This window comes from Rhynchophorus ferrugineus, unplaced genomic scaffold, assembly GCF_030347505.1.
Source record: "Rhynchophorus ferrugineus isolate W39M unplaced genomic scaffold, kcgeb_rfMv2 rfM2, whole genome shotgun sequence".
Taxonomy (NCBI): Eukaryota; Metazoa; Arthropoda; class Insecta; order Coleoptera; family Curculionidae; genus Rhynchophorus; species Rhynchophorus ferrugineus.
Window position 1 is genome coordinate 13,086,974 of NW_027472581.1, and position 26,693 is coordinate 13,113,666.

At 32.4% G+C, this 26,693-nt stretch overlaps 2 protein-coding genes across 2 annotated transcripts in view; both read right to left on the reverse strand.

Annotated features, from left to right (window-relative positions):
• Positions 1-26,693, reverse strand: part of cact (NF-kappa-B inhibitor cactus) — a 113,033-nt gene that overhangs the window by 4,630 nt on the left and 81,710 nt on the right. The window contains exons 2-4 of the mRNA XM_076397272.1: positions 15,249-15,648; positions 8,900-9,098; positions 8,682-8,838 (exon numbers count right to left, since the gene is read on the reverse strand). Coding sequence (XP_076253387.1) covers positions 8,682-8,838; positions 8,900-9,098; positions 15,249-15,648 — 756 coding nt within the window. The remainder of the gene's footprint in view (positions 1-8,681; positions 8,839-8,899; positions 9,099-15,248; positions 15,649-26,693) is intronic.
• Positions 802-20,300, reverse strand: LOC143191844 (uncharacterized). The gene is made up of 2 exons (XM_076397280.1): positions 20,232-20,300; positions 802-2,841 (listed from the first exon to the last, which is right to left on the reverse strand). The coding sequence occupies exon 2, from the start codon at positions 2,679-2,681 to the stop codon at positions 2,220-2,222; it is 462 nt and encodes a 153-aa protein (XP_076253395.1). The 5' UTR covers positions 2,682-2,841; positions 20,232-20,300; the 3' UTR covers positions 802-2,219.

A 26,693-nucleotide genomic window follows, 5' to 3' on the forward strand; every position in this document is an offset into this window, starting at 1 on the left:
AGGTTTTTTTCCGCTTAAATTTAATAAAGCCAAATAGAAACAGAGAATGTAATATTTGTTAAGATCAAATCACCTTTTCCGATTTTCTTTTCATTCGATTTATTTGACAGGTAGGATAAACAGGTTGTCATGACAGCGGGTCGATCGCCAAATACTAGTCCCCTGGTTAGTCAGTCGTCTAGTAGTGTGACCAGTCAACGATTTTTTTAAATAAAGAATTGGTCAACAGAAGTACGTGCTCCTATAAAATATAACTTAAAATATGGAATACATGAATATTCACAATACCTATATTTTATTGGTGCCATAAATATTGTTAAAGAGTCATTTAGGTCTATAATGAATGATTGTTAACAAACTACCGAAAGAAATAGATAAAGAATAATGAAAATATTTAGAAAAAGGTACTATAAATTAAAATGCAATCTGCCATAACTATTGTCTTTTAATTAAAATAACGAAAAAATTATTTAAAAAAGCATTAATATATCGCCTAATCTGACTTCTTTAATATAGCATCACTAATATTTCATAACTTTTTATTTTATTAACAAAGGACTTCATAGTCGAGCGGTTGAGATATTTTCGTAGTACATCAAAATAAAACGATATCAGATAATAAAATCTTCAGGTAACTTTTTTTTTAATAAAGAATTGGTAAACAAAAGTACGTGCTTCCATAAAATAACTTAAAATATAAAATACATGAAAACTAAATATTCAGAATATCTGTATTTAATTGGTGTGATAAATATTGTTATTGGCTGTTTTGTATCTAAATTATTTTGAATATTTATTTACTTTAGTGTCATTTTCGATTACAATGAATGGTTTTTAGCAAACGATCAAAAGAAATTGATATTAAAAGGTACTATAAATTATATACATTTTGTCAAAATAAAATGTCCATCTACTGTCCCATTTTCTAAAGCGGAAACACGTTTTTTCCTAGCATCAAAGATACTAAATTACGAGCATAAAATACCATTTCAAATAAAGGTTGGTTTTCTTAGTTTATTATCAAAAATTGCTGCTGAAACTAATGTAATGATTTTCATACTATTCTCAAAAAACATCTGAAGGAATTACTGTGTTATATGCCTCAATTTTTTCTCTTTATAATATTTATGGTGGTTGGATTAACGTTTTAATCAGTGTTGGGAACAATCGACTGTTTCGTGTATTTTCAGTTACTATTTTCAGACCTACTAGTTTCATTCGACTGATTTTTAGTTCTGTCCTAGCCGCGACCTTGCAAATAATGTACCGAATTTATGCTTACATAGATTTATATGTGATATATATGATTTATGTTTTGCTTGTAGTATGAACGTAAATAACAATATATTGTACATTAATGTAGCATAATTTTCAGAAGTCGGTCTTTCAAGATAATTTATTAATGTAATAGGTAAAAAGAACAATATTTGCAATGAATGAAATAAATAAAATTTTGACTGCATCTTCTTCATCATCGCCTTTTTTTGATTGAATTTTTTTGTTTTTTTAAATCGAATAATAATATTTCTATATTATTATTCTAACGAATAATAATAATCCTAATAATAAAATATTGCTCATTAACGATAAATAGAATTATTTTTGTATTAAAAAAAACGTAATGGGTAAATAGTTGATAAATTGATTGAGAAATTACGATACAAATATTTAGTGCTCATTACTCCATTCTTCTTTACGATAAAGTCATATATATAAAATATGAAAATAATTTTATATATGTGATAAACAAAATTAGCAAAGGCATGTTGGAATGAAACAGAAATAAACCAATTACTTTTGTCGTTGTTACTTTCCGAATATTAAAATGCGATTAGATATATTCGGGATCATTATTCTATCCTTTTTTTTCACACTGCCACAGACCAAATTTAAAATTATTTAAAATGATCTGTATAGTACAGAGAGTCAAACAATTATCTCCGTCTTTTCCTCTCTCAAAATTAGTACGGAATTTATACATACCCGTCTCTTATCACGAATAGAAAAACGTGTACATTTGAATGAAATAGTAACTATTATTTTCAGTAGTTTATTACAGATTAGCTTGAGTGTTTTGCGACTATCGACTGTTTAAAAAAAATAAAATATACTGCTTTTTTCACAACTTTTAGGTCGTAAAACCGACCAGACTGAATAATAGAGATCTTTAATTGGCCCGGTAAACATATCTATTGAACTTTGTATATTTAAAAAATCTATTATGGTACTATATTAAAAGTTGATGACATCGGAAATACCGAAATGATGCAATAAAAACGTCTGTTTCGTGTGGGTCGATTCTCTTGGTGGACGGAGCGTCGATCTTTTTCCTCGCCCGTCGGGAAGAACGGGTCGAACTGGCAACGGCGACGGTCGTAGGCAATTTTAGGTTCTATTGGTGGGCATGTTCCGAAGTCACGAGCAAACGAACGCTTTCGGAAAAACCAGACCGGTCTGGCGGCGAATTCCGCATATTTGCGACGTCGTCCAATTTTAAAATTAATTCCAGGGATATTTCGAGACTGGAAGAAGCGAAACCGAGCCGAAATTAAAACAAGAATCGGTCTGGTCGGACCGAAATAAATCGCGACGTCGACGACAATAGATCCGGCACAAATAACTCGCGAATATCTAGCATTGTTGTCGACTTGCACTGACCTAGGGTCACGATGATCGTCCATCGTTCCTTTTAAATGTTGTCGTTTTCCGAAACCAAACTATTTCCCCATAACGTAGCGACGGGTTACGTAAATAACAACAAAGAACGGACCGAAAGCGTTTAGAATTGCATAAACTGCTTTAGGTTCCGTTTTATGATGACAAAGCTGCTACTAAGGTTAACTGTCATATAACAGACAATGAAAAACATTGGTTTTGACAATTCTACTCACTAGCCGTCGACAAATGACAATTCAAAGATTGACTGGACAGCAATATTTATAAAATTAACGAGCATTTCGTGTTGGGTAATGTACAAAACATTTATCTTTCAATATCAGGTCAAGAATTAATATGTAATGTTAATTCTACAGTGTAATAGAGAATATTTGGTTTCAAGATTAGTTCGCTATTTCATGATGATAAAACAGTCACTAGAGTTAACTGTCACATAACCAACCGTGGAAACCATTAATTTTGACACTTTGTTTCCCTTAGCTTTGACAAGTTGCCAGTGAAAGATTGACACATCAATAATACTTATATTAATTTGTTAATTTTTATTTACACAATTTGTATAAATAATGTATATTGGAATATTGGAAATATATTACTCACTAAGGCCATTAAATAAAATGTATAAGGTCCTGGACTTTTTCTTATATTGTAAAGAAGTACCCTTAATAATAAAAAGCACATATTTTAGGGTGACAGTTTCACAAAAAGAAGCTTTCAACGGTATCTCAAGAAATTACAAAAAAATCATATAAAAGCAGCTTTGAAAGAAGCTAAAACGTTGTTGAAAATTTCCTTTAATTTAGAAATTTGAAAAAAAATCGACGTTTTTTCCGTATCCTGAAAGATTAACCCTTTAAGAATATATCACTAAGAGGCCTTTTTAAAATTTAAACTATTTTCGGAGATATAGATCGGTCGATATGATACCTGAACTGATTTACTCGATAAAATTTGGTGTGAACCTGCTCTGCTAAATTCTTCTATCGTTTTATGAACCTGCTGTCAGCAATCAGTCACCATTTTCTGACTGCTGTAAATTGAAATTGTTGTTTCAATATAATCTTTAAAATTAAACCCTTAAATATTCATTATTCTATCAAAGAAGTTATTTACTTTTCCATCCTTAGAATGAATAAACATATTTTATCTAAAATCGAGAAATCAAGTATACATATAACAGCCAGACAGAAGACATACTCAAAAGAATAAAAAGAATTGAGTTTGTAGTGCTGTAAAGTGTATGTAAGAGAAAAAGAAACAACTATGTGAACATTATTACCCTAGAGATTAAGAATGGACCGCTAGTTCTTAAAGTTACAAATTATAAGTTAGTGTAGTAACGACTAGTAATAATGTATTAACAAAAAAAAACTAGAAATCATTTCGAGGTTGATAACGCCATTCAAGTAATAGAAAATGTACCATGACAATTAAGAAACTGTAAAAACAAATTAAGAGGTGTCAATGTCAAAACTGCAGGTGCCTAGATAAACCCCGTAAAACGGGCATCAATAGCAAGGCTTAAACGTACAATTTAACAGTACCAGAAATTTCGTTCGAGTCATAAACACGATGGTACGATTCCGTAACAGGTAGTGTAAAACAGGTGAATATCGATTGTGATGGTGACGTCAAATCGCCGGGGTTCAAGTTCAGGGTTCTAAGGCGCGTCAACGGTTACGCCTTCAACCCATTACTTGACGGTTTAGAGCGAGCTGTTAAAATGACAATGATAACGAGGCCCGAAGTGATAAAGACGGCCGCTGAAGCGAATTACTACGAAACCGGCTGACTGCATTGCCATGACGAATCTCGGTTACTCTTTAAAGTGATTCGGTGAAATATCTGCGGGTAAGACAAAAAACGAATGGGAACCGACGTAAACTCGGCTTTTTCTATATAATAAATAGTTGTTCTTAACAAACGATTTTTGTGTGTTTCTTTTCTTAGATTCCTCCGATTGTTTGGGTATTTTTACTTATATTTAATTCACTCACATTCATAAATATCGTTTACGTCAGCAACAGCTAGAAGACAAACAGATGAAGAGATTTATTCATAGAAATAGAGTTGTTTGAATATTTAATAAAGGTATCATCTACTATACATTAAGTTAAATATAGGAAAAAAATGCTTCATAACACTACACAATCAACATTAAATGGATTTTTGACAGAAGATAATTTCAAACAAGGAAGCCAACAATAAGGTACCGAATGCTCTAGTCTGGAAGTTAACAAAAAGATTAAACAAGAACTCTGAATTATTTTCGTGAAATGCGAAAAATTCATTTTTTAACTGTTAGCCACTACTTTTCCCCACCTTTTTGCCTTGTTCTTTCTGACAAAAGACCCATCGTTTCTTCAACCCATCCAAGTATATTCATAAATACTTGCCAGGTCTCTTGCTAGGTATGACAATATGGCATCTATGGAAAGCAGTAGCAATGTTTTTATCAAGACTTTTTATTTTTCAGAAATTTATTTTTGTTACAGGAATAAGTTGGGAAACATTAATTGCGGCTTTAATTAGTTGATTTTCAGTTATTGCTGGCTTAAAATGTATTTTTTATTGGAGAGAAATATTAGGAACCCTTTGTTAAATGTTTCTTTGTGGTGGTGCCGAAAATATCCTTTGTGTGATACCGCAGAATGGAGTTTTATTGGACAATTCCAATTAAAAAAGATATTTTTTATGATCCAGGTGTTAACGTTATACAGGTGTACATTTACCCAGTGTCAGATATTAAAGGTTATATTATACTGGTACCCTTGCTGTAAAAGTTAACACTACCAGAAAAATATTTCAAGATATATAAATGAAATATCATTTTTCCCGATAGTCAATTTAAACTGATTAAAATGTGTAGTTAATCTAAGAAATATATGAATGATATTAGGATTATTGAAATAAATAGAAAGTTTAATTCGTTGTTTCATGACGATAACGATAACTGTCACATAACAGATAGCGGAAACCTTTTGGCACTTAACTTTGCCCACGATCTTAATTTGAATTTATGACTGCTTTTTACATGAATAATTTTTATATTTGTTATAACTCTTTTTCTTGTATGCATATATTACGACTTTAAATGACATTTAGGTTTGTAATATTAATATACATTTTATACTTATATTGATTTTTCACATGTTTATTTATACAATTTGTCCAAATAACGTTTTCTAATTAAAAAGTCGAGTTGTGAAGTGACCTAAGCAATGAATTTAAGCGTATCATCTTAAATTAGCAGAAAATTGTAAATAAATCACTAACCGAGACCACTAAATAAAGTGAATAAGGAGGTCCTCGAGTCATGGACCTTAATAATAAAAAGGCATATAATTTAGAATGGCAACTTCACCAAAAGAATATTTTAAAGATAGTTCCAGAATATATAGGTGTACATTTATCCAGTGGTAGATATTAAAGCTTATGTTATATTGGTATATAGTCACTCTTGCTGGAACATGTTAAGTCTAGTTGGCTTAGCAAGAGGACAATATTAAAGAAGGTGTAGAGACAGTTATCATCAAAGATCTTTTATGAATGGAAGATCATATTTTGAACGATAGTTAATTTAAAATGATCAAAATGTGTAGTTAATCTAAGAAATATGTGAGTGAATGTTAACCCTGGGATCAAGGGTAGTAGAATTATGGAAATAAATAGAAATAGAAACAAAAGACAACGTCGGGTGTCATCCAAATTACAGACGCCACGAAAAAAAAAAGACGGAATTTTAATTTTCGGATTTCGCGTTTTATTTATACGGTTTTTTAATGTCAGCCCGAGACCGTGCAGAATATTTTAGCGTTTTAACGACCGTCCGACGTCTCTCAGCCGGGGGGACAGTTGGTCAGACGCATAAAAAGATCCGATCGACAAACAACAATGTTGACTTCGGAAATTCCGGTAAGAATGTCGGCTGGTCAGCCGGCGTCGCGGCCGTTCTTCGGCTCCAAGCGGCGAGGAGAGTTGAAAAAATGAGCGAATCCCACAGCCTTCTGCTCGTTTCGGAACGCGGTCGGTCGGCTGCAGCCGTTCAGGATTTTCCCGAGCTAACTGCGAACCGGGGGGCAAAATACTGGGGAATGTTGCTTTTTTTTCGTCGAGTGTATCTTGGGACTACGTGCTTTTTAGCAGATAAGTGGAATATCCACTTTAAATTGCTAGTTAGTTGTTTATAATTACGCGATGTCTATTTAGGACGAGAACTTGTTTGTTTACCAGAAACAGTTTGCATTACAATATGTCAAGTTTTTCGATTTTTTCTGGGGCAATTACGTCAGTGTTTTGTTCAAACAATTATAAACACTCATGCCCCCAGTGGGATTCAAATAAATGGTGTTCTCGGTTGCCAAGTCGACAAATTACCTGCAACACCAAGAATGTCGCTGGAGTTAAATAGTCGCTAGTTCAAAATAGTCATCTCGGGACATTGTGGTTCTTTCTTTAGAATACCATCTGAATGAAGAATATGTTTTGATATGCTGATTGATAGGTTGGAGAAAATTAACGCCCAAGAAAGATATAACGATAAAATAGGACATTAAAGAAAAACAAACGAATAAAAATAATTTTTTTTAAATATTACTTTATATCTGAATTACTTATCTTCCATTTGCCTTTGTCCATCCATTTGTTTTTTTAGTCCATCAAACTATTTAATGTGGACCCAAGCCACATATCAATAGCATCATGAGGTCATCCCGTCTATCGCATTAATTAATAAGATCTCGATTTACTTTTTAAACATAAGAATTAAACAAAAGAAAACTCTAGAGGTTAAAACCAAGTTAACTAAGGACTGAAAAACCGTTTCCTTCAATATTTTTACACTTTCCCCATCTTTTATTGTTGTCTGTACCTATTTTAGTTCATCAAATAAAAATAAATCTGTTGTTTAAAAGATTAATAGTGTCATGGGGTTATTCAATCTATGAAATTAATTAATAACTTCTCTTCATATATATCACTTTTGGCCACGTTGTAAACTCAGAAACACTGGCTGATCATTGGAGCGTTCTAATGAGGTGTTCAGGCATAACAGTTGTTTTATTTTCGAAGCCCTAGGAATGTGTGTTATCAAATTTTGCACCAGAAGAGGTCTAGGCTATGATGAAAATATCATCACTCAACAACAAAAGGTTTGATCCACGATAAATACAATAAATGTGGTTCTGTTTTAGGACGAATATTTTTCCAATTAAAATTAAATTAAATTAAACTTAAAGAATTGGTTTCTTTGTGGACCGTCGGAGTACACTGGGTTTTTAATGTAACTGAATGGCGTCAAATGCTGGTTCAATGAACGGTTCCTAAACGACTGATAGCCACTATAAATGTTATTGGAAGAAACAAACTGATAAAGCAATAAAAACAAGACTATGTCATACGATTCTCATTAAAAACTACATCCCATAAATGAATAATAAAAACACTATTAACTTCCATTTTGGCTGTTTTACGATAAATTAATAATTTGAAAGTGCGTCAATGTTCTAGAAACCGTCCGAATATATTTGCATAACGTATTGGCGGTACTACCGATAGGCAATTCAATAGGCCCGATAATCGCGTACATGGGGAGACGAAACCGAAGAAATTCCGGCCGTTTGTCTCCTCGTCGCCGTTGATGGCGTCGCGGCCTGGGACACGCGTGTGCACGCCAGTCGCTTGTTTTGACAGCTAGCTCTGCTAGCGACCCATAAGACATCGGGTCATGCATTATTCAGCTCGTCTGGCTGGTCAGCGCGACAAATTAAAGAAAAACGCTAAAAATTTCGATGATCTCATGCGAAGAAGGCTTCATTAAAAATTTCGAGGCGTTTTCTACGGACTTTTTGAATGATGCTCTGCGGATGCTAGCTAGTACAAATAAACACGCGGCGGCTTCATTCAATGGGTTATCGAGAAATGCGGATATTTTTAGTCGAGTTCAGAGACGAACTACTGGGTGGAGCTAGATTGATCGACAATCGGTTTGGACGTAACGGACTTACCTAAATAGTTCCACTGATTTAAGTGGCACTTCTCGTAGTTGGGTACTAAATATCCTAGAGACATCGCATTTACGTGTTTGGGTTGTACGGGTTCGACTATGGCCTTGATACAGTTTAAATCTCCCATTCGAGCTGCGATATGTAGAGGTGAGTCGCCCTGTCGACAAAACGAAGATGTTAATGGGGGCGGGCGGTTATGGGATGGGAAATGGACTTACCTGCGCATCGCGAGGGCTGGGCTTGGCGCCGGCGACGATGAGCCAGCGCACGATCTGGTACTGCGCAGTCTCCACGGCCAGGTGAAGAGGTGTCTGCGCGGAATCGTTGGGGGTGTCTAGGAGGCGGGGGTGTGGAGCGGAGCGTATTAGAGCAAGCGCTACTTCGACACAGCGATGGAAAATCGCCGCATGGAGATGTCTGCAATAGAAATTCGTTTCATTAATTAAAGAACACATGAATCTGAGGAGTTAACTGAATAAACTGAAGCAAAACGGGCTTTTATGCGGGTAACGGCTTTCAATAGAATTAACTGTTATTTAAAGCGCTACTGTAGTCTAGAAATCTCAATGATTTGATTTTCCGAAGCTCTTAATCCTTTAAGAATATACCCTTAAGAGGACTTTTAAAAATTCAAATTATTTTCGGATATAGTATGTTTTAGTGACATCTAAACCTGCGTAACTATATCTGAAAGTTTAAAGACGTTTTTCTCGGTTTATTCCACTTTATTCGAGACAGTTGATATGACATCTCAAGTTCTATTCAACTGATTTATTTACAGACATTCTAGATCTGCTAGATATTCTTCTATCGTACAAACTGTAACTATAAAAACTTTTCACATTTACGTATTTACATATTCTTTAAACATCAACAAATATCTACCAAAAATAAATCACAGAAAGTATATAAAGAAAAATACACACAATTTCACGCCTCTAGACTAGAATAAACTAAATAAACTAGACTAAATGGTTAAAAAGCAGAATTTTCGAATTCGGAGTGATTATAATCCACAAGAAGTATACCAAGTGCGGCAATGTTAGCGAATTGTGAATATTATAAAATACTTTAAACACTTTAAAATCGATTTGAATCAAAACTAGGAAGTTTATTAAACACCTGACACAATTTTCACAAAAAAACTCCATATTATATACCAAAGTTACTTGAAAATGAACATACACTCGATTATATTATTATTCAACTAATTATACTAAAGATGGCAAACATAACAACTTGCCAAAATTGATCATGTTGATGTTGTGTAATAATTTCAATGAAACAAAAAGTCGAATATACTACAAGTAATATTAAGATCAATTATAACCAAGTTCAATAGATATTAGTTCATATTAAACCCAACATTTCGCACCAAATTATACTCAAATCTTATATCACTAAAACAGTTAAAGAGAGACAACAGTAATTATGAATCTAATAAGATGGATGAAACTTAAAAACAAATGAATACTATTAAATACCCTAATATCATAACAGAAAATCGATTAAGGCTTTAGTTGCAATTTGCTAGTTAGATAATTGAATATGGGGTTGTATTAAAACATCAAATCACCTAGTCATCTAACGGTTCCAAAACAAATTTCTATGATTAATTACCAATGCTTATTGCTACGTAACCAACGAAGAACTACACGATGACCTTAAAATCAAATGGATTTACGAAGTTATCAAAGATTTCGCCTTAAAATATGAAATAAGGTTGCTAAATCGAAGCAACGTGGAAGCAATAAAACTACTAGACGACACGCAGGAGATTAGAAAAATGAAGAGAGCCAAACCACATGAAATAGTATAGTGTATAAGGGTTTAATGTTAATTTTAGCTTAAGCAGGTTAATTTAATTTTAATTTGGGATATATATATATATATATATATATATATATATATATATATATATATATATATATATATATATATATATATATATATATATATATTGATGTCTTTATCCCACCCTTGTCTTGATGCAAGTATAATAGAACAATAGTAATAGATTAATTTTATAAATTAAGATTGAAGTTCGAATTGAAGGCGAATCTAATGTAATAAAAAAATACAAAGGTAAAAAAATGGTAATGTTAAAGTGTTTTGATTGTTCCAGGTAAGAATATCGTTTCATCAGCTACTACAACATTGAGAAATTATTACAGGCAAATTTTCCACAATTAATTGTTTTAGTCTATCTAAATCTAATTCAGAATATTGGATCGCTTCCAAGATACCGTTTTTCTTGAAGGTACAAGTATTTTTTAAAACCGGAATATTTTAAAAATAATTCTAATGTATTTTTATTAAGCGTTTCTAGGAAACAATATCGTATCATCCCCAAGCAAATCGAGCGACATTAAGCTGCTCTCTGAACTACGAGCGAGATAAGGAAAGATCAAGAGGCCTCGTTCGACACCGCCGAACAAATGAATGACGCCGCTCCGCGATATTGATGAACGTCTTAATGACTTGAGAACACACAGAGGCCGATATCTCGCGAATTGACGTCGCCGTCATCATCGGACGGACGCTAATAAAAACATATAGATATTTGTCGAGAGTTAATATTAAAAATTATTGTTTGTTTTCGATTAAACCAGCTGACCTTCGTCATCGGTTCCGCACACAAAATGCGCGCACGGGGACCGGCAGACTCAGGGCGATCTAGATTTTGCGATTTGGGCCCGCGAGTCGGAAATGCTCCGGCGATCGTAGGCGGCTAAGACTATAGAGTAACTATTACTAGAGATAATACTTGAATAGGCGAACCTGAGGACGAATTGTTTTGCGTGGTCCCACCAATGCAGACGCTGGGACCATTTTTTCCTTTAAAAAGATGTTATGTACTTTATCAAGTGTCATCAATTAACAACTTAATTATTTTAAAAGGGTTCGTTTACTTAAAGAAATCTATTTTGGTTGAGATACTGTATCAGTATTTCTGCTTAAGGCTACTTACCAACCAAGATAGGATTTTTTGCATCATGGACATGGAGTCGGAAATATTCATTAATAAATACATATAATTCCTAGACTAACAAGCTGAGACTGACTTTATACATTAGATAGTATCTCATGATTGTTTTATTATATTGTTAAGAGATCCTTAAACTGATTCTTTGTTTTAACTTCTCGATTTTACCATAATAAGAGCACATTCTGACAATTCTGACATATATCACACATTTTAACCGTATTAATTCTCCAAACCACAATTTTCATAATACATTTTTAAAAATAATTATAGCTTACCTCGATATATTTTGTTGAATAAGCAAGTAAAATATAAACAGTTTGCTTTCAGTATAAGTGAACAAAAAGATAAGAACTTTTAATATATCTTATTTAAATTGATAGCATTAAACAAATATGAAAAAGTTATATAAAAATATTAGAAAAAAAAATATATTTATATATTTTTGTTTTAATAAATTTTATCAGGAATTACACTTGGGTTTTATTCTAAATCAATCAAATACATTGAAATGGCGATCCCAGCGCCTTCTTTGCTGTAATCGTAACAATAGTACTATAATCTAAAATTTTGCGATTTGTAGTATTTTGTGGCTTGACATCGATGGTACGCGGCCGAGACCTGTTGACGGTGGCGACGGAAACCTTCCTGTGCCGGCGAGCGATCAGCACGAGGAAAAACCCCGTGTGCGAACTTTCAAATTTCACACAATCGCCGCTCTTTTAAATTTTAAAACAACCGTTGACCAATTACCGGGGGATTTCCAACGAACCGGTGGCGATTTCACGCGAAGCCGTCGATGCCGATATTCATTTGTTTGATATCGACCGGGCGTCCGTCCGCCCGACGGAAGGCCTACCGCGGATGGTAACCTCCCGAAACCAAGGTGAGTTACGTCCAAACGGATTGAGGACGAAACAGTTACGAACACTGTCAAAATGTGACGCAAATTTTAAGGTTCACGAAAAGACGAGTATGAATATTAAATAACATAACCCACTTGTCGAACGAAATGTGTCACCGATCTGTCAAACAATTTATTCACGAAATTTCCACTATTTTATATCATCGTCTACTTATGGAACCATTAAATTATTATCTCTTTTCAATTTTGCTAAATGTGTTTTTAATATTTAACAGCATATTTATATTCAATTAACTTTATATTTAGTTTGTGATTATAAACAAAGTGTTTATAAAATCACAGCTTGTAAAAACGATAAAACTATTCTATTCTGTCACGCAAAGACCAGCCTGATTATTAAACAATATAACCGTCTTGTCGAATCAAATATGTCACCGATCTGTCAAACAATCTATTCACGATTTCCACTATTGTACATCATCGCCTGCTTGTGAAAACATTAAATTATTATGTCCTTTCAATTTTGCCAAATTTGTTTTTAGTTTTTAACAGCACATTAGGATATAATGCTTGAAAATAATTAATTGCCTAGTTCTCAACTAAAACAAGGTATTTATAAAATAAAAGCTTACTTGTAAAAATGATATTCAATTCCTTCACGCAAAGACAAACCTGAATATTAAATAACTTAATCCTACAGTCACTTATCTGTCGAACGATTTATTCAAGAAATTTATCAGGAAACGATTAAATCGATATTATTTATTTTCAATTTTGCTAAGTGTGATTTTGAATTTTAAAAGCATTTAGATCAAATGCTCTAAAATAGATATTTTTCTAGTTTTCTAGAAACGATAAAAGTTTTCTATTCTTTAGACGATGTTTCGTAATAATATTTGGGCTTCAGTGGGCTTTAAAACAATACTGAAAGATCAAAAAGGCAAGAGCTGTAGTGTCAATATTGATTTTCATTAATTTCTTTGTTTATTTGACGTGTATACATTTTTACATGAGTAAAAAATTGACTATTTGTCTATTGCATCCTGAAAATATGATTGGTTCAAACAATTGACCTAAGAATGTCCACAAAATATCGATAGATAGATAGTTTAAAAATAGAGTATCAATAAATGGCCTACCTTGCATAACTATCTTTGAACCACAGATTGAAACAATATATACAGTAAATGTCCACTGTATATATATATATACTACACAGCCTTTTTTGATCTCGAATAATCAAATTACTCATTTCTTAAATTAAAATATCTTAACATATATAGACTGCATAACAATGTATTTAAATACACTAAAGAATAATACTTGAATTACGAAATGTGATATGAGGCATTGAAAAGGAACAAGTCTTTTTGACGCATTGTTATTATTTATTAAAGCCTTTTAAACGGCCGAAGGTCACAACTGAAATATTTCACCAACCATATCGATTTCATTCCAAAACCGAAATCAATGAGATATTTATACACTCTTTTATCACAATAAGAAGATAACCTTGAATATATCTCTGTGTTATTTAAAATTATTTACAATAAAAAATTAAAACAATTTGTCAAGCATGAAACAAGAAGTTTTAAGAATGATGTACAACGGCTACACTATCGAAATTTAGAGCGGGAGCCTTGTAGAGCTATTTTTAAAATTCACAATATAATAATCGTTCACGGGATAGCGTATTTATAGCCGCCCGAAAATAAATTAGATGGTTATCAAAAAAAATCGCCCATCCCGTAGCCCCAGGAAGATGCGTTCCATTTTCTTACGCGCGAAACGACGGCAATATATATAAATCGCGGTGAAATCTTCACGGCACTAACCTAGCTCAAACAAATCCGACAAAAATTGGTTAGTGCAACATTTCAACCATGAAAATAACGCCGACTTTCACCATCCACCAAGTTGATACTTGCAACCTTGCATACTTGCATCAGTCGGACACGGAGACGCAGAAAAAAAAGGTTAAATAACCAAAACGACCGTCTGGAGCTTTCTACGTTTCTTCGTTAGCGGGAAATTTCGCGGGAAAAACACGACCAAATGGTAAACTCGTAACCGCAACAGATCAGAAGACTCGGTGGAAGGTCGGATTGTTTACGGAATTTTCGCGTTCCCCATACGTGTTTTTCTTCAAACCACAGAACTCGAGGATTGTCATTAGCTGATATTTCCTGTGACTCAAACCCGAGTGGATTTTAAAATGACTGTGCTTAAGCTTCAATATGTTGGGTGTTCGTAATAATTCTTGGTAATCCTCCTTATTACAACAAGCAACGGTGGACAAAAAAAGCTCAGCGGCCTTGTTTAATGACATTATTATGATCGAACATCATTAGTTCTTACTGTTATGACACTACGATTATATAAACACGACGTAGGATATCGTTGGCATGTAACGTACGAAAAAAATTGGAAATCCCTAAGGTTTTGGTGGGTGAAGTAAAGACAATAAGTCCGACGAAAAGGTTATGTCGGCTGTGGAGCTCACCGAATCAGGGAAGTTCGAAGAGAATTGCGCGCTGGTCGACCCTGACCGAACAGAAAGTATTAACAATTCGGATTTTCCTGATTGTTTAATAATTTTATTTACGGACCCGTCCTTGAGGCTCCGAATCGGTTTTATTTTGATTTTGAACCTTGCCCGTTAAAACTTCTAGGTTAAGTAAACCACAAAAATCGCTACAAACTAAGTGGTACTTACGTGTCACCATCCTCATCCTGCTCGAAGTAGATTTTCCACGGTATGTCGTCGTCGTCCGCGGGGGAGTCGGCGGCAACAGGCGGTTGGATTGTTTTCGGGTTGTTCAGGTCGTTGAGACCCGATTCGAGGTTGAGCTTCGATATCTTCTCGCTCAGGCTAAGCTCGCTGGGAAGGTACACGCCGCTGTCAATGTGCATCGATGAATCTCTGGTCTTGTGCTCGTTGTCCTCGATGATGCCGGAATCGGCCTGGTGCCGGGGAGCGCTCCTGCCGCTCGATTTCGGGATGATCTCCTCGGAAACGTCTCCGGACAGCATCAGATTGCCGCTCGATATGAAGCCGCTGTCGACCACGGAATCGGCCTGTTCGTATTTCTCATCGTCGCTCAGTTTCCCGGCATCTGGAAAAGTCGAAACGTTGTCTGACTGAGTTCCCGACATCTTTTCCTCTCTCGGACGAAGGTTGCGAAACGGCGAGAAAAAAAAACAGTCTACACGCAACGATATCGGTAACGGTTCACTACTACTACACACTGGACAATGTTCGTTGATAGCTACACGGTTTGTAGGGTGATCGGACGGCTTTTGAAAGCATTCGTATTCGAAAATTCGATCAAGTACTCGGACACGCAACGTCACGAAACTGAAACTCAAATGGCTCGGTGAGAACGGACGACTACGTAAAATAGCATGCGTACGGCGCGGATTCCCGAGACATGCGCAGTAGGCGCTGGCGGTCGGCGTTGCCGCGTCTCGAGAAAGTCCGGGCTGTGTCGTAATTATCGATAAATAACCTTACGTTAGATATTATTTTCTCTAGCCGTCGCGTTTATCGTTATCGTTCCCGAAAAAAAAACCTGACAGCCACGTCTTTATTTAGTTTGATTTATCGCGAAAATACACAATTGTTTTCTACGATACCTGCAAATTTTAATGACTAACAGAAATACCGAAATTACAGGCGAAAGTTTACGAACCGGAATTTCGTGAAAAGCGAACGCGGTATTTCCAAACCGAATAATGGCAACTTCGCGCTGTACGATGTCTTATCAATAAATTATAAAATGATACGTGTATGTTAAGCCGCACTTTCATAATTATTACGTATATTTACCCGTCGTGTGGGGAAAAAATCGACGGTGTTGGTAATTGAAAGTGTTGCTTTACCACACGGTTTATGTTATAGTTGATTCCCGTTATTTCCAATAACTTTTATAAATAAATTTATACTCGCCGGGCATTTCCCTGTAGGAATTTAGATGAATAAATCTTTTCGTAAAAAGTAAAATCCGTAATGTCAAAGAAAAATTACTAGAAATTATAGAAAACTGTACTGTCATTGTTTGAAACTTTATTATGTATCAGTTTTGTTAATTTTATGGTATTATTTATATTAAATTTTTAATGCCTGATAATATCATTAATATAAGAAAATGTGTCATTAAACATTGTTGTTAATTTTTATTCCTAATTAGTTTAGTGGTATTCGTTATTTATGTACGGCACATTCATATACCAAATGATAATGACGTCGAATTTTATATCGGCTGTTTATAAATTCTTTTATTTGCGTGCTTTATTAACGAAACATTCTAGAAATGATTGCGGATTTGGTAGGAACGACGGAAATATTAGGTATTTTGTAAAGGAAATGCAGGAATAAATAATGTATAACTAATTAATTGGTATATCCGTTACTGTATTGGTCTTAAAAGTGAATAGTTTTAAAATAACAAGATATATTTCTTGTTGGGATAATTCAGAGAATTTCTTAACCAATCGAATTAATTAAGAACGAAATGCCTTTGTACGTAAGCACCTTTGATGAATTGTCATTTCCTCTATTATAATCTAAACTAATAAAACTGTTTAATCTACGTTATTTTTCGTGCTTTTACTTTTACGTAGATTTCGTGTGTTACAAAATAACATTTTACATACAGGATTCGTTTGTTTTTAATTGTTATCATTTAGAAATCCAGTCGCTTGATAGTTGGAATTTTTCACTCACGTAATGCTTGAAATCCTGTTATCTTAATTTATATGGGATGAAACGAAATCAACGGCTTTCTAATTTGCAGTGAATTTTTCATCATCGAATGATGTTTTTCTTACTTTATTTTGTTTTTAGCAAGTCGGCTTTAACAATTTACGGTTCCTCGTTATCTCATCAATTGCGTAGAAGAAAGTTGATTCATGTGTCGAAATGAATAACAATAATAAAAATACGTAGATATCTCTAATATGGTGCAAGGAAATCGAAAAACAGACAGATAAGAGTGGCCTTGGCAAGATTAACTTATTACTTTTAACATATTCGAAATATAAAACTAACCTAAAGGTGACAGATATTAACGCAACAGTATTAGACTGATAAATTACAAGAAACTAACTTTGATAATATTTAAGTAAATAACTTCATGTTAATAAAATAAATTGGTTACTTTAACATAACCAATATTTAACTGACAGTGACAGATTGACTTGCCTTAAAGCCCTTATAACGCTGATGCAGCTAATACAGATTTTAAATACATACTGAACCTTCATTATATTGGTAAGGACCTAACCTAAAAGTGATTGACAGTTACAAAGCACAATTAAAAGATAATATAATTCTATATTCTGTTGTCTATAACTAGACATACGTATGATTGAGTAATAATTTTGAATTCCCAATTGTTTTTGTTTTGTAACTTAACCTAAATGTGACTGACGTTGACAGTGACAGATTTCTTTACAAAATGAACGAAACCATGTTTGCATAGGTGTATAGTCAATGTTGACGTTATATTTATATCAAATCAATGTATTGTTTTAAGTAAAAAACAAATGAATTTTCTATTTAAATTTCCACACTTGATCAACTTGAGCACTTACGATTTTTTAAAATTATATTGGGAATTACTCGCTCTTGTTATTATGTAATCTAATTGGTTGGAAACCTACGTTTGAACTGTATGATTAATGATAAATTTTAATCGTTTCCAAAATTCCAAAGTGCTTTATCAAGTCGAACGAATATTTTAAAAGTGGATTATTTTTGTTCCTAATTATGAGCAAGGTCGAAAATGTACATGAAAATTAGCATTTTTGTATAGTAATGTTTTATCGATACACAGTCCGTCTACAGACATTATAAATAATATCTAATTATCCGGTTTTCATTAATAAGTTTAAACACGTTCGATATATTTAATTGCATTTAATCAAAGGAATTTTGTTTACTGTTTGTTTTTTGTTTTAAGCCACTTGATTTGTAGTGAATTTTAGGAATACTTGAATAATATAATGAGTGAAGTTGATGTAAACAAATGAAAAACTGATGACGGAAAATTGTCCATTGTATTTAAATGCGTCATTATACTTTATATATTTAATTATTATTAAAATATGATTTTGTTCATGACTTTTCATCATTTCATTCAAACACAACTAAATAATTGTTGGTGATTTTTATCAAGTTTAAATAAAAATAAATAATAAGGGGTGATATGACCATATAAAACCAATTGTCCAAATAGTTTTAATAATCCCTGGGTTTTTCCTTTCGTTCTTTTTATGGAGTTTTGTAGTAAAACATTTTTATTATAAATCTTTATGATCATTTCTTAATTTCTCTAAAAACCATTATGTTTTGAGAATAAAAATGTGATGGTAAACATTGTTGTCATTGATAATTATGGTATTTTTTCGCTATCACTTAAAAACAATATCGTACTTTTTATGAATACACGCGAATTATAAACAAAATTAGTACTACTTGATTTCGAGAACTTTACACTTGTTTATCACGCCTGCTCGTTCTATTACTTAATATTCCTGGGTTCGACGCATCTATAACGATTTTTAAATAGTTTTACTTGTTAAAAAGTTTAAATTGGCTATTATCAATCAGTCTAGTAGTTTATGTTATAATTGGCACTCTTCTAGGTGGTCAATAGTGGTAATCCCTTTGGTTTGACGAACTTGCTTCAGGATGTTTTGACTTCAATAATCATATTCTGTTAAAATAAGACTAATTAAACAATTAATAATCACTATTTTCAAGCGCTAAAAAAGCTTTTAATTGAATTTCAATGACAAATTTGTTGTCATTATTTTATTTATCGCATTTTTATTATAGATATAAACCAAATATGACTGACAGATGTCTAACCTAACTGAAACCGCAAAACAATCATTATGATACATTCACGACAGCCAGAGCCACCTTTTCTAAATGGTTTGAACTGAGGTATAAAGCCAATAATATTAAAGCATGGCTCACTATCTGATAGGCAATAAATCATAATGGTTGCAATAAAAGTTATAAAGAATACTATTTGTTAATCTAAAAATAATTTCTTTTATTTATTATAAAGCCACAATATAAAAAAATATAAACATATTTTAATGATGCCAATATAGTTTATTATATGATTAAATTAATTATAATTATATTAAGGTATTTAATATCCTTTAATGAATATATTTTTATTTACTAAAATTGATTCTAAAAACAAAGATATAATTTTATTATAATTAAGAATAGGAAAAGGGCTTTTGTAAATCTGAACGAGTGCGTCAACTTAAAAAACAGTTAAAACTAATGATAATTGATGATTAGAAGTGGCCTGCATTCGCAGGCTTGAAGGTCAAAGAAAATCCAAGGTTAAAGTTATTAAAACTTTTCGGAATATGTTCTAATAAATTAGGGAGTACCAAAAATACGTGGTGATGAGGTATTTCCGTTTTTCGGGATTTTCCAAATGCCTAAATATCTGTCGGTTTTTCTTTGATGCGCACAAATTGGAAAACCCGGGCTGTATTAGGAAAATAACCTTTTTTTTCCCTAAAGTGAACTGTTTTTAGTTTTAAAATAGGTAAATTTTGTTTGAAGTTTGTAAGCGATGATTAGTCATTAGGACCCAGACCGAAGACAAACTCTTAAGTGCAATCTAAATTCGAACTATATTTTATACAATATTCAAATAAAGTGTACTAAACAAAACCTTTAAAATTAAGTACCGATTTGCAAATATTTAAAAAATATTTTTATATATTTTTTTTAAATATACAAAAACATCGCCTAACAAAAATATTGATATATTAAAGAATATCATATTACATGGTATTATTGATAAATATTATATAAAAAATCGATAATATTTCCACAGAAAATAAATTGTTTTAATTAGTGTTGGGAACTATCGACTGAAATCGACTGTCGACTGTTTAGTAATCGACTACTTTTTACTATCGAGTGTTTCAGTCACTATTTTCGGTCCCATTGATTTTGTAACTATTTACCATCGAGTGTTTCAGTCCCGTACTTTTAGTTACTAGTTTCGGTTCTACTAGTTTCATTCGATTGATTTTTAACGTTCTGGCTCTGTTGTCCTAGCCGCGACCTTGACAAAAATGTACCCAATTTATGCTTGCATAGATTTATATGAAATACTAGCGACCCGCCCCGGCTTCGCACGGGTGCAATGCTGATACTAAAATAAATACACTACAGAAAAAATATGAACGTTGTATATAAAAACATAGCGGCCCGCTCCGACTTTGCACGGGCATAAAATATATATACCTATGTCACTCAATGAAAACATGATTAAAATCGATCCAGTATTTTTGGTTCATTCATTACTACTCTTGGCCTGCACGCATTAAATTTGGAGTAAAACAATTCCTCTTCCCCTATACTTACTATGAAGATTTCCTGCTATCTTTGGAATATCTAAATTCATACAATTTTTATTACATTACACATTTTTAAACGCAAATTTTAAATTTGTAATATCTGAAAATATTTGTTTAATTTACATGCTGTAAGGAACCATATTGATCTATATTAATTGCACACTGTATTTAAGGTACTTAATTCGATAAGGATTAATGCCGTATTGCTTAAAATAGCTCCGTAAATAAGCCATTTTCTCACGTAAAAAGTAAACAATAAAAATGGTTAATGTGGGTTATCCCTAAAAGATAAACATATACCATCGCGGACTTTTTTGTAGACCTTTTTATGGTGTACAATACTGTAGTACATTAATTTGATCTAACTCGTAGGGTTAGGCAGCGTTTTTGCTAATTGCTAAATAAGCCTAAAAAATAGGTTAATTTACGACATCACGTTAGAAACCTCTAAAATTAGCAATGTTGCCTTAGTATATTATGCATGTATTATACATATAAACCTTCCTCTTGAATCACTCTATCTATTGGAAAAAACCGCATCAAAATCCGTTGCGTAGTTTTAAAGATTTAAGCGCACATAGGGATATAGGGACAGAAAAGGCGACTTTGTTTTATACTATGTAGTGATAACACATATAGTTTTATAATTTTTTTGGTAGTTTGCTTGTAAATAACAATATATTGTATATTAATATAGCAGCATTTTTGAACGATATTTTTCAAGATTGTTAATATTTCGATTACTCTCTCGATTTTTGTTAAAAAATATTTCCGTTCAATAATAAATAAAGCTTTAAAGTTTAAGTTTTACTGTGTTGTGTATATTTATTTAAGAATGGCAACTAACATACTAAAATACTATAAAACATTTGTAGGGTATCATTTCATTTAGAAAGAAATTATTTAGATAGGAAAATTCCATTGCTTTTTACAGATCCACAGAGCAATAATCCTACTTCTTTTAAAATTAAATTATTAATTGCTAGTTAATAGTATTCAGTAATTACGTTTCTCTTATTCTATGTTAAAGTTAGTACGTGAGGGAATATGTACATCTCCGTCTCGCTTATACTACCGTTGGAAAATATTAGCATATTAACTGCTTCAAGCAATTATTTCCGTCCTTTCCTCTTTCACAATTTATTCAGGAAAGGGTTGGTACATCTTCGTCTGATATCACGAATTGATAAAAACAGTCGAACCGTGCATAGTAATCACTATTTTCAGTCGCTAGTTTTTTGACTATCGACTGTTTAGACTGTTTTCAGTCGATTGTTCCCAACGCTAGTTTTAATAATATCAGGGATATTTCTTAAAAATATGTTACTTGTATTTATAGTATAGCTTACTTGTATTTATAATATGGATAATAATTGCACGAAAAGGTTCAGAATTACCTTTTACAGAGATATGGAAAAGCAAATTTTTTTCTTATTGGTTTAGCTTTACTTCTTATTCTTTCATTTATTTTGAATGGATTTTGAAAATTTTTCCGTTTGTGTTTCACAATGTGGTGACTATTTTTTGCATATAATTGATATTTTGTTTATTTTTTCGATATTTCTCTATATCAATATTTTCTAAAATATATCGGAAAAAATATATCGATATTTTTAAGAAAAAAGTAAAACATTGATATATTAACATATAAAGATATCGATAATCTCTAAACATTTAAAAAAGTATAATCTATTCAAAATAACAGCGAACTTACGTCATCAAGATCTATATTCTAATTGAAAGGAGATACAAAGCGCTCTGATACGTCCTAAAAGTAGTTAATGGTTGTCAAATTTCTGCAAAATTCTTAAAAATAAATCGGCAGACGTTGTTTTATCATCTCGTTTGTGTTAATAAAGTTCAAATGGCTGCTTATTAATACTCTGTTAATTATTTGAAATTCTGAAACCATTAGATACAGCTAGGTACCCCAAAAGCTGACGGAAAAAAGGTAAATATTAGAATAACATCTGATATTTTATTCTTTACACTGAAAACAGGAATGGTTTTATTCTTGACGTAGAGTTAATGTTTTCCTGCAAGTCCGAGGGCGACTTCAATGGAGAAAAAAAGTATAATATGTTTTTGCTGTGGCTTAGGCATTAACACTTAAAAAATTAGAAGGAACCATAAGTGTTTGTTATGAACAATGCACTATACCGTAGTGCACTGGTCCCAACAAGTTTAAACTTAGTTGTACCAAAAGATAGGAATACAGATAGTAACAAAAGAAACTTAGGAGAAATACAATAATATAACGTCATAGGTGGGATGGAAAAGAGTTCAATATAAATATAATAAAACACAACCCTAACTTAAACTATTTTGAGTGTATTATTAACTGCAGTTAGACATTAGATGTATTAACAAGTTAGTTGAAAAGTCGCCGGCCTAACACATAGATGGCGCTACTAGAATTAAATCCATATGTTTTTTACTTAGCCCTAAGCCTCAAAAGATGCGTGCAAAACTTTGACAGCTGTCGGATCATTAGTTTGTGAATTATAGTATTTTGAGTGAAGCAACTTGTTATTAAGATAAAAGTGGAAGGAATTTCGCGTGTTGATAAAATATTGCTTTTTGAAGGGAAAATATACAGTTGAAACAAAAACTTGGCTTGATGCCGAGTTTCCGGACACTGTTCCAGGAAAGTCAACCATCAAGAATTGGTATGCTAAGTTTAGACGTGGTGAAATGAGCACCAAAAACGGTGAACGAAGTGTGGACACTCAAAAGAGGTTATTACCGACGAAAACATTTAAAAAATCCACAAAATGATTTTGAATGAAATATCAGACACTCTAAAGATTAACAAAGAAATTAACTGAACCAGTATATCATATCATTCACGAATATTTGCGTATAAGAAAGCTTTGTGGCCGCGCGAGCTTACTTTTGACCAAAAACAACAAGTTGATGATTCGGAGCAATGTTTGAAGATGATCAAGCGTATTAAACCCGAATTTTCGCGTCGATATGTGACAATGGATGAAACATGGCCCCATCATTTCACTCCGAAGTCCAATCGACAATCATCCGAGTGGACTGCATACGATGAACCCGCTCTAAGGCGTGGAAAAACGCAACAGTCGGCTGGCAAGCTGATGGAGTTTGTATTTTGGGTTGCGCATGGAATAATTCTCCGAAAAACTGCCGTATTTGAAGAAAAGGAAAGTGCTGGTTCACCAAGACAATGCACCGAGTTAAAAACCCATGAATTAGGCCTCGAATTGCTTCCTCATCCACCGTATTCTCCAGATCTGGCCCCCAGCGACTATTTCCTGTTCTCAGATCACAAAATAATGCTCACTGGGAAGAAATTTTCGTCGAATGACGAGATGATCGCCGAAACTGAGGCCTATTTTGAGCACATGACAAATCGTACTACAAAAATGATATCGAAAAGTTGGAGGGTCGTTATCAGTGTATCACCCTTTTATTTAGATAAGAATTTAGTTATATGTCAAAGCCAAAATGAACTAAACGACGTTTGACGTTTTGACATCATAAATTTATATGTGGTGAGTTCTCTGTTTTATTGAACGGGACATAGATATTGTTAATAAATTTATAGTAAAAAATAAAATGCACTAAACTAAACCTTTAAAATTAAGTCCAAATAAGGAAAAAAGTTCGGAAGAAATATCGACGGAAAAATATCGATATTTTTTGCAATATATATCGATGCATTGATAGTTTTTCGATATCCCTAACCTCCGTAAAGAGAAAGAATTAATACAAATATCATAATTAAGTAAATTACGGGACGGGTTCCTCTCTTCTCTACAGAAACTGAAACTATATTTTCTTATAACGAAAATAAACATAAAACATCTGTTTTTTTTATTTGATCGTTGGGACTTCCCCGTTGTTAAACCTTTACGGTTAGGATCATATTTGAAATGCTATAATGAATTAGAACCGCCACATTTTGCTGGTTTTTGAGAAATTGGGCAAATCCCAATAAGTAATTACTATAATTATAAAACAGTTGAAATTTAAATTTCACATAGACACAGAACCAGTAATATGTTCCGACTGGTAACGTTGTTTTATACGAAACAATAGCGTTTTTGCTTCAGATTTCTTTCAAAAAACAACATAGCTATAATTTAAGAAAGTTTTGGTTGATAGGAAAAAGCGACAGTAACAAAAACTACATAATAAACCAAATAAGTAGTAGGCGTTGAAAATAAAATAATAATAATTGACGTGATATTAATAAGTTCATAGTTTTAGAAATTAATAATAATTAACAAATTGAAATAGTAATACCAAAACCCACATCATTTTCATATCAGATATAATAATGTTATCAAAATTTTGAGGTTTTTTAAAATAAAGAACTATGTTATACTATGTTAATACATTTATTAACCCTATTTTAAAAAAAGTAAAAATGCAGCAAACGTAGTTAGCTATCAAATTTATTGCATATGGTCAATTTAGTGATTTATCTATTTATTTAATCGTAAATATTTGATAATACAAAAATAATTCATATCCGTTCATTAATATCCATAATGCATGGTATAAAATAAACCCAATGACGTAAATGAAATTATTAATTAGGTTGGAATCAAATAAACGTGTATATATAATGGAGTTGGGTTAAATTTCAACCTCACCAGTTGATAATTCTAATTAACATTAAATCAAATTAATTAAAAAATGTTATTTAATGTGATTTAATTGAAAAACACTAATAATAAGGAAATCATTACATTCTTTAAATTAATTATAATAGGACTCAAAATCAAAAAACTGTACAGGTTAGTTGGAAGATACAACTTGACCTAAAATAAATCTATTTGCACTTATGGGGTTCAAATATAGAGTTGCACTAAAACATTGAACTAAGTAGTCATTCAACATTATCCAAATAAAGTTGGAAATGCTGAAGAAATGCCGAAAATGGATGAATCGCTGTCAAACCAACATGGTTATTTGAACAAAGTATCGCTATGTTGCAAGAAAGACGGGGAATGTTGTAGGAAATACTTTACTTAATGTATATAAAACCAAATTTTCTAGATAAAATTGTTTTTAACGTGAAAAAATAATAAGAATACACGTAAGTACCTAATATGATAATTTATTTTTTAAAGATACCGAATTTAAAATAAACAGTTGAACTGATTTATAATTATGAATTGGAGCTATCTGGGGAAATTTCTTTAAATAAAAATAACCTAAATAAATGGTGTCATTGATAAAGACTGTGAATAAACAATCGATAATCTTTACACAGAAAATCAATTGTTCAAACAGTTTTCCATTAAAAATATAAAATCATGGGTTTTTTTATTATGCATGGCAGAATAAAAGAACTATTTATCAAAACCGAAGCTTTGATGATGTTTCGTAATAAAACATGTTGGTTATTCATCTGTATGGTATAGTTCTTAATTATTTAGAAACAACATTTTGCTTTTTATGACTATGAAAATGCCATTAAATTTTGAGAAAAAAACGTTATGATAAAATATTTGTCATATATATCTATTAGAGAGAACAAACCTAATAGCAACACACCAGTTTGGGTTCATTAACAAGCATTCAACAAATGACTAGGTTCACAGAATAACAGATGTTAGAAAAAGCCTACAAAAGTAAAAAAGTATGCTCAGCTCTATCCTTAGATGTAGCAGAAGCCTTCGATAAGGTTTGGCATGAAGGCCTTGTTCATAAACTACAGAAAATGCTACCAAAATAACACACCGAACTATTAAAATCGTACATTACCTCCAGAATGTTT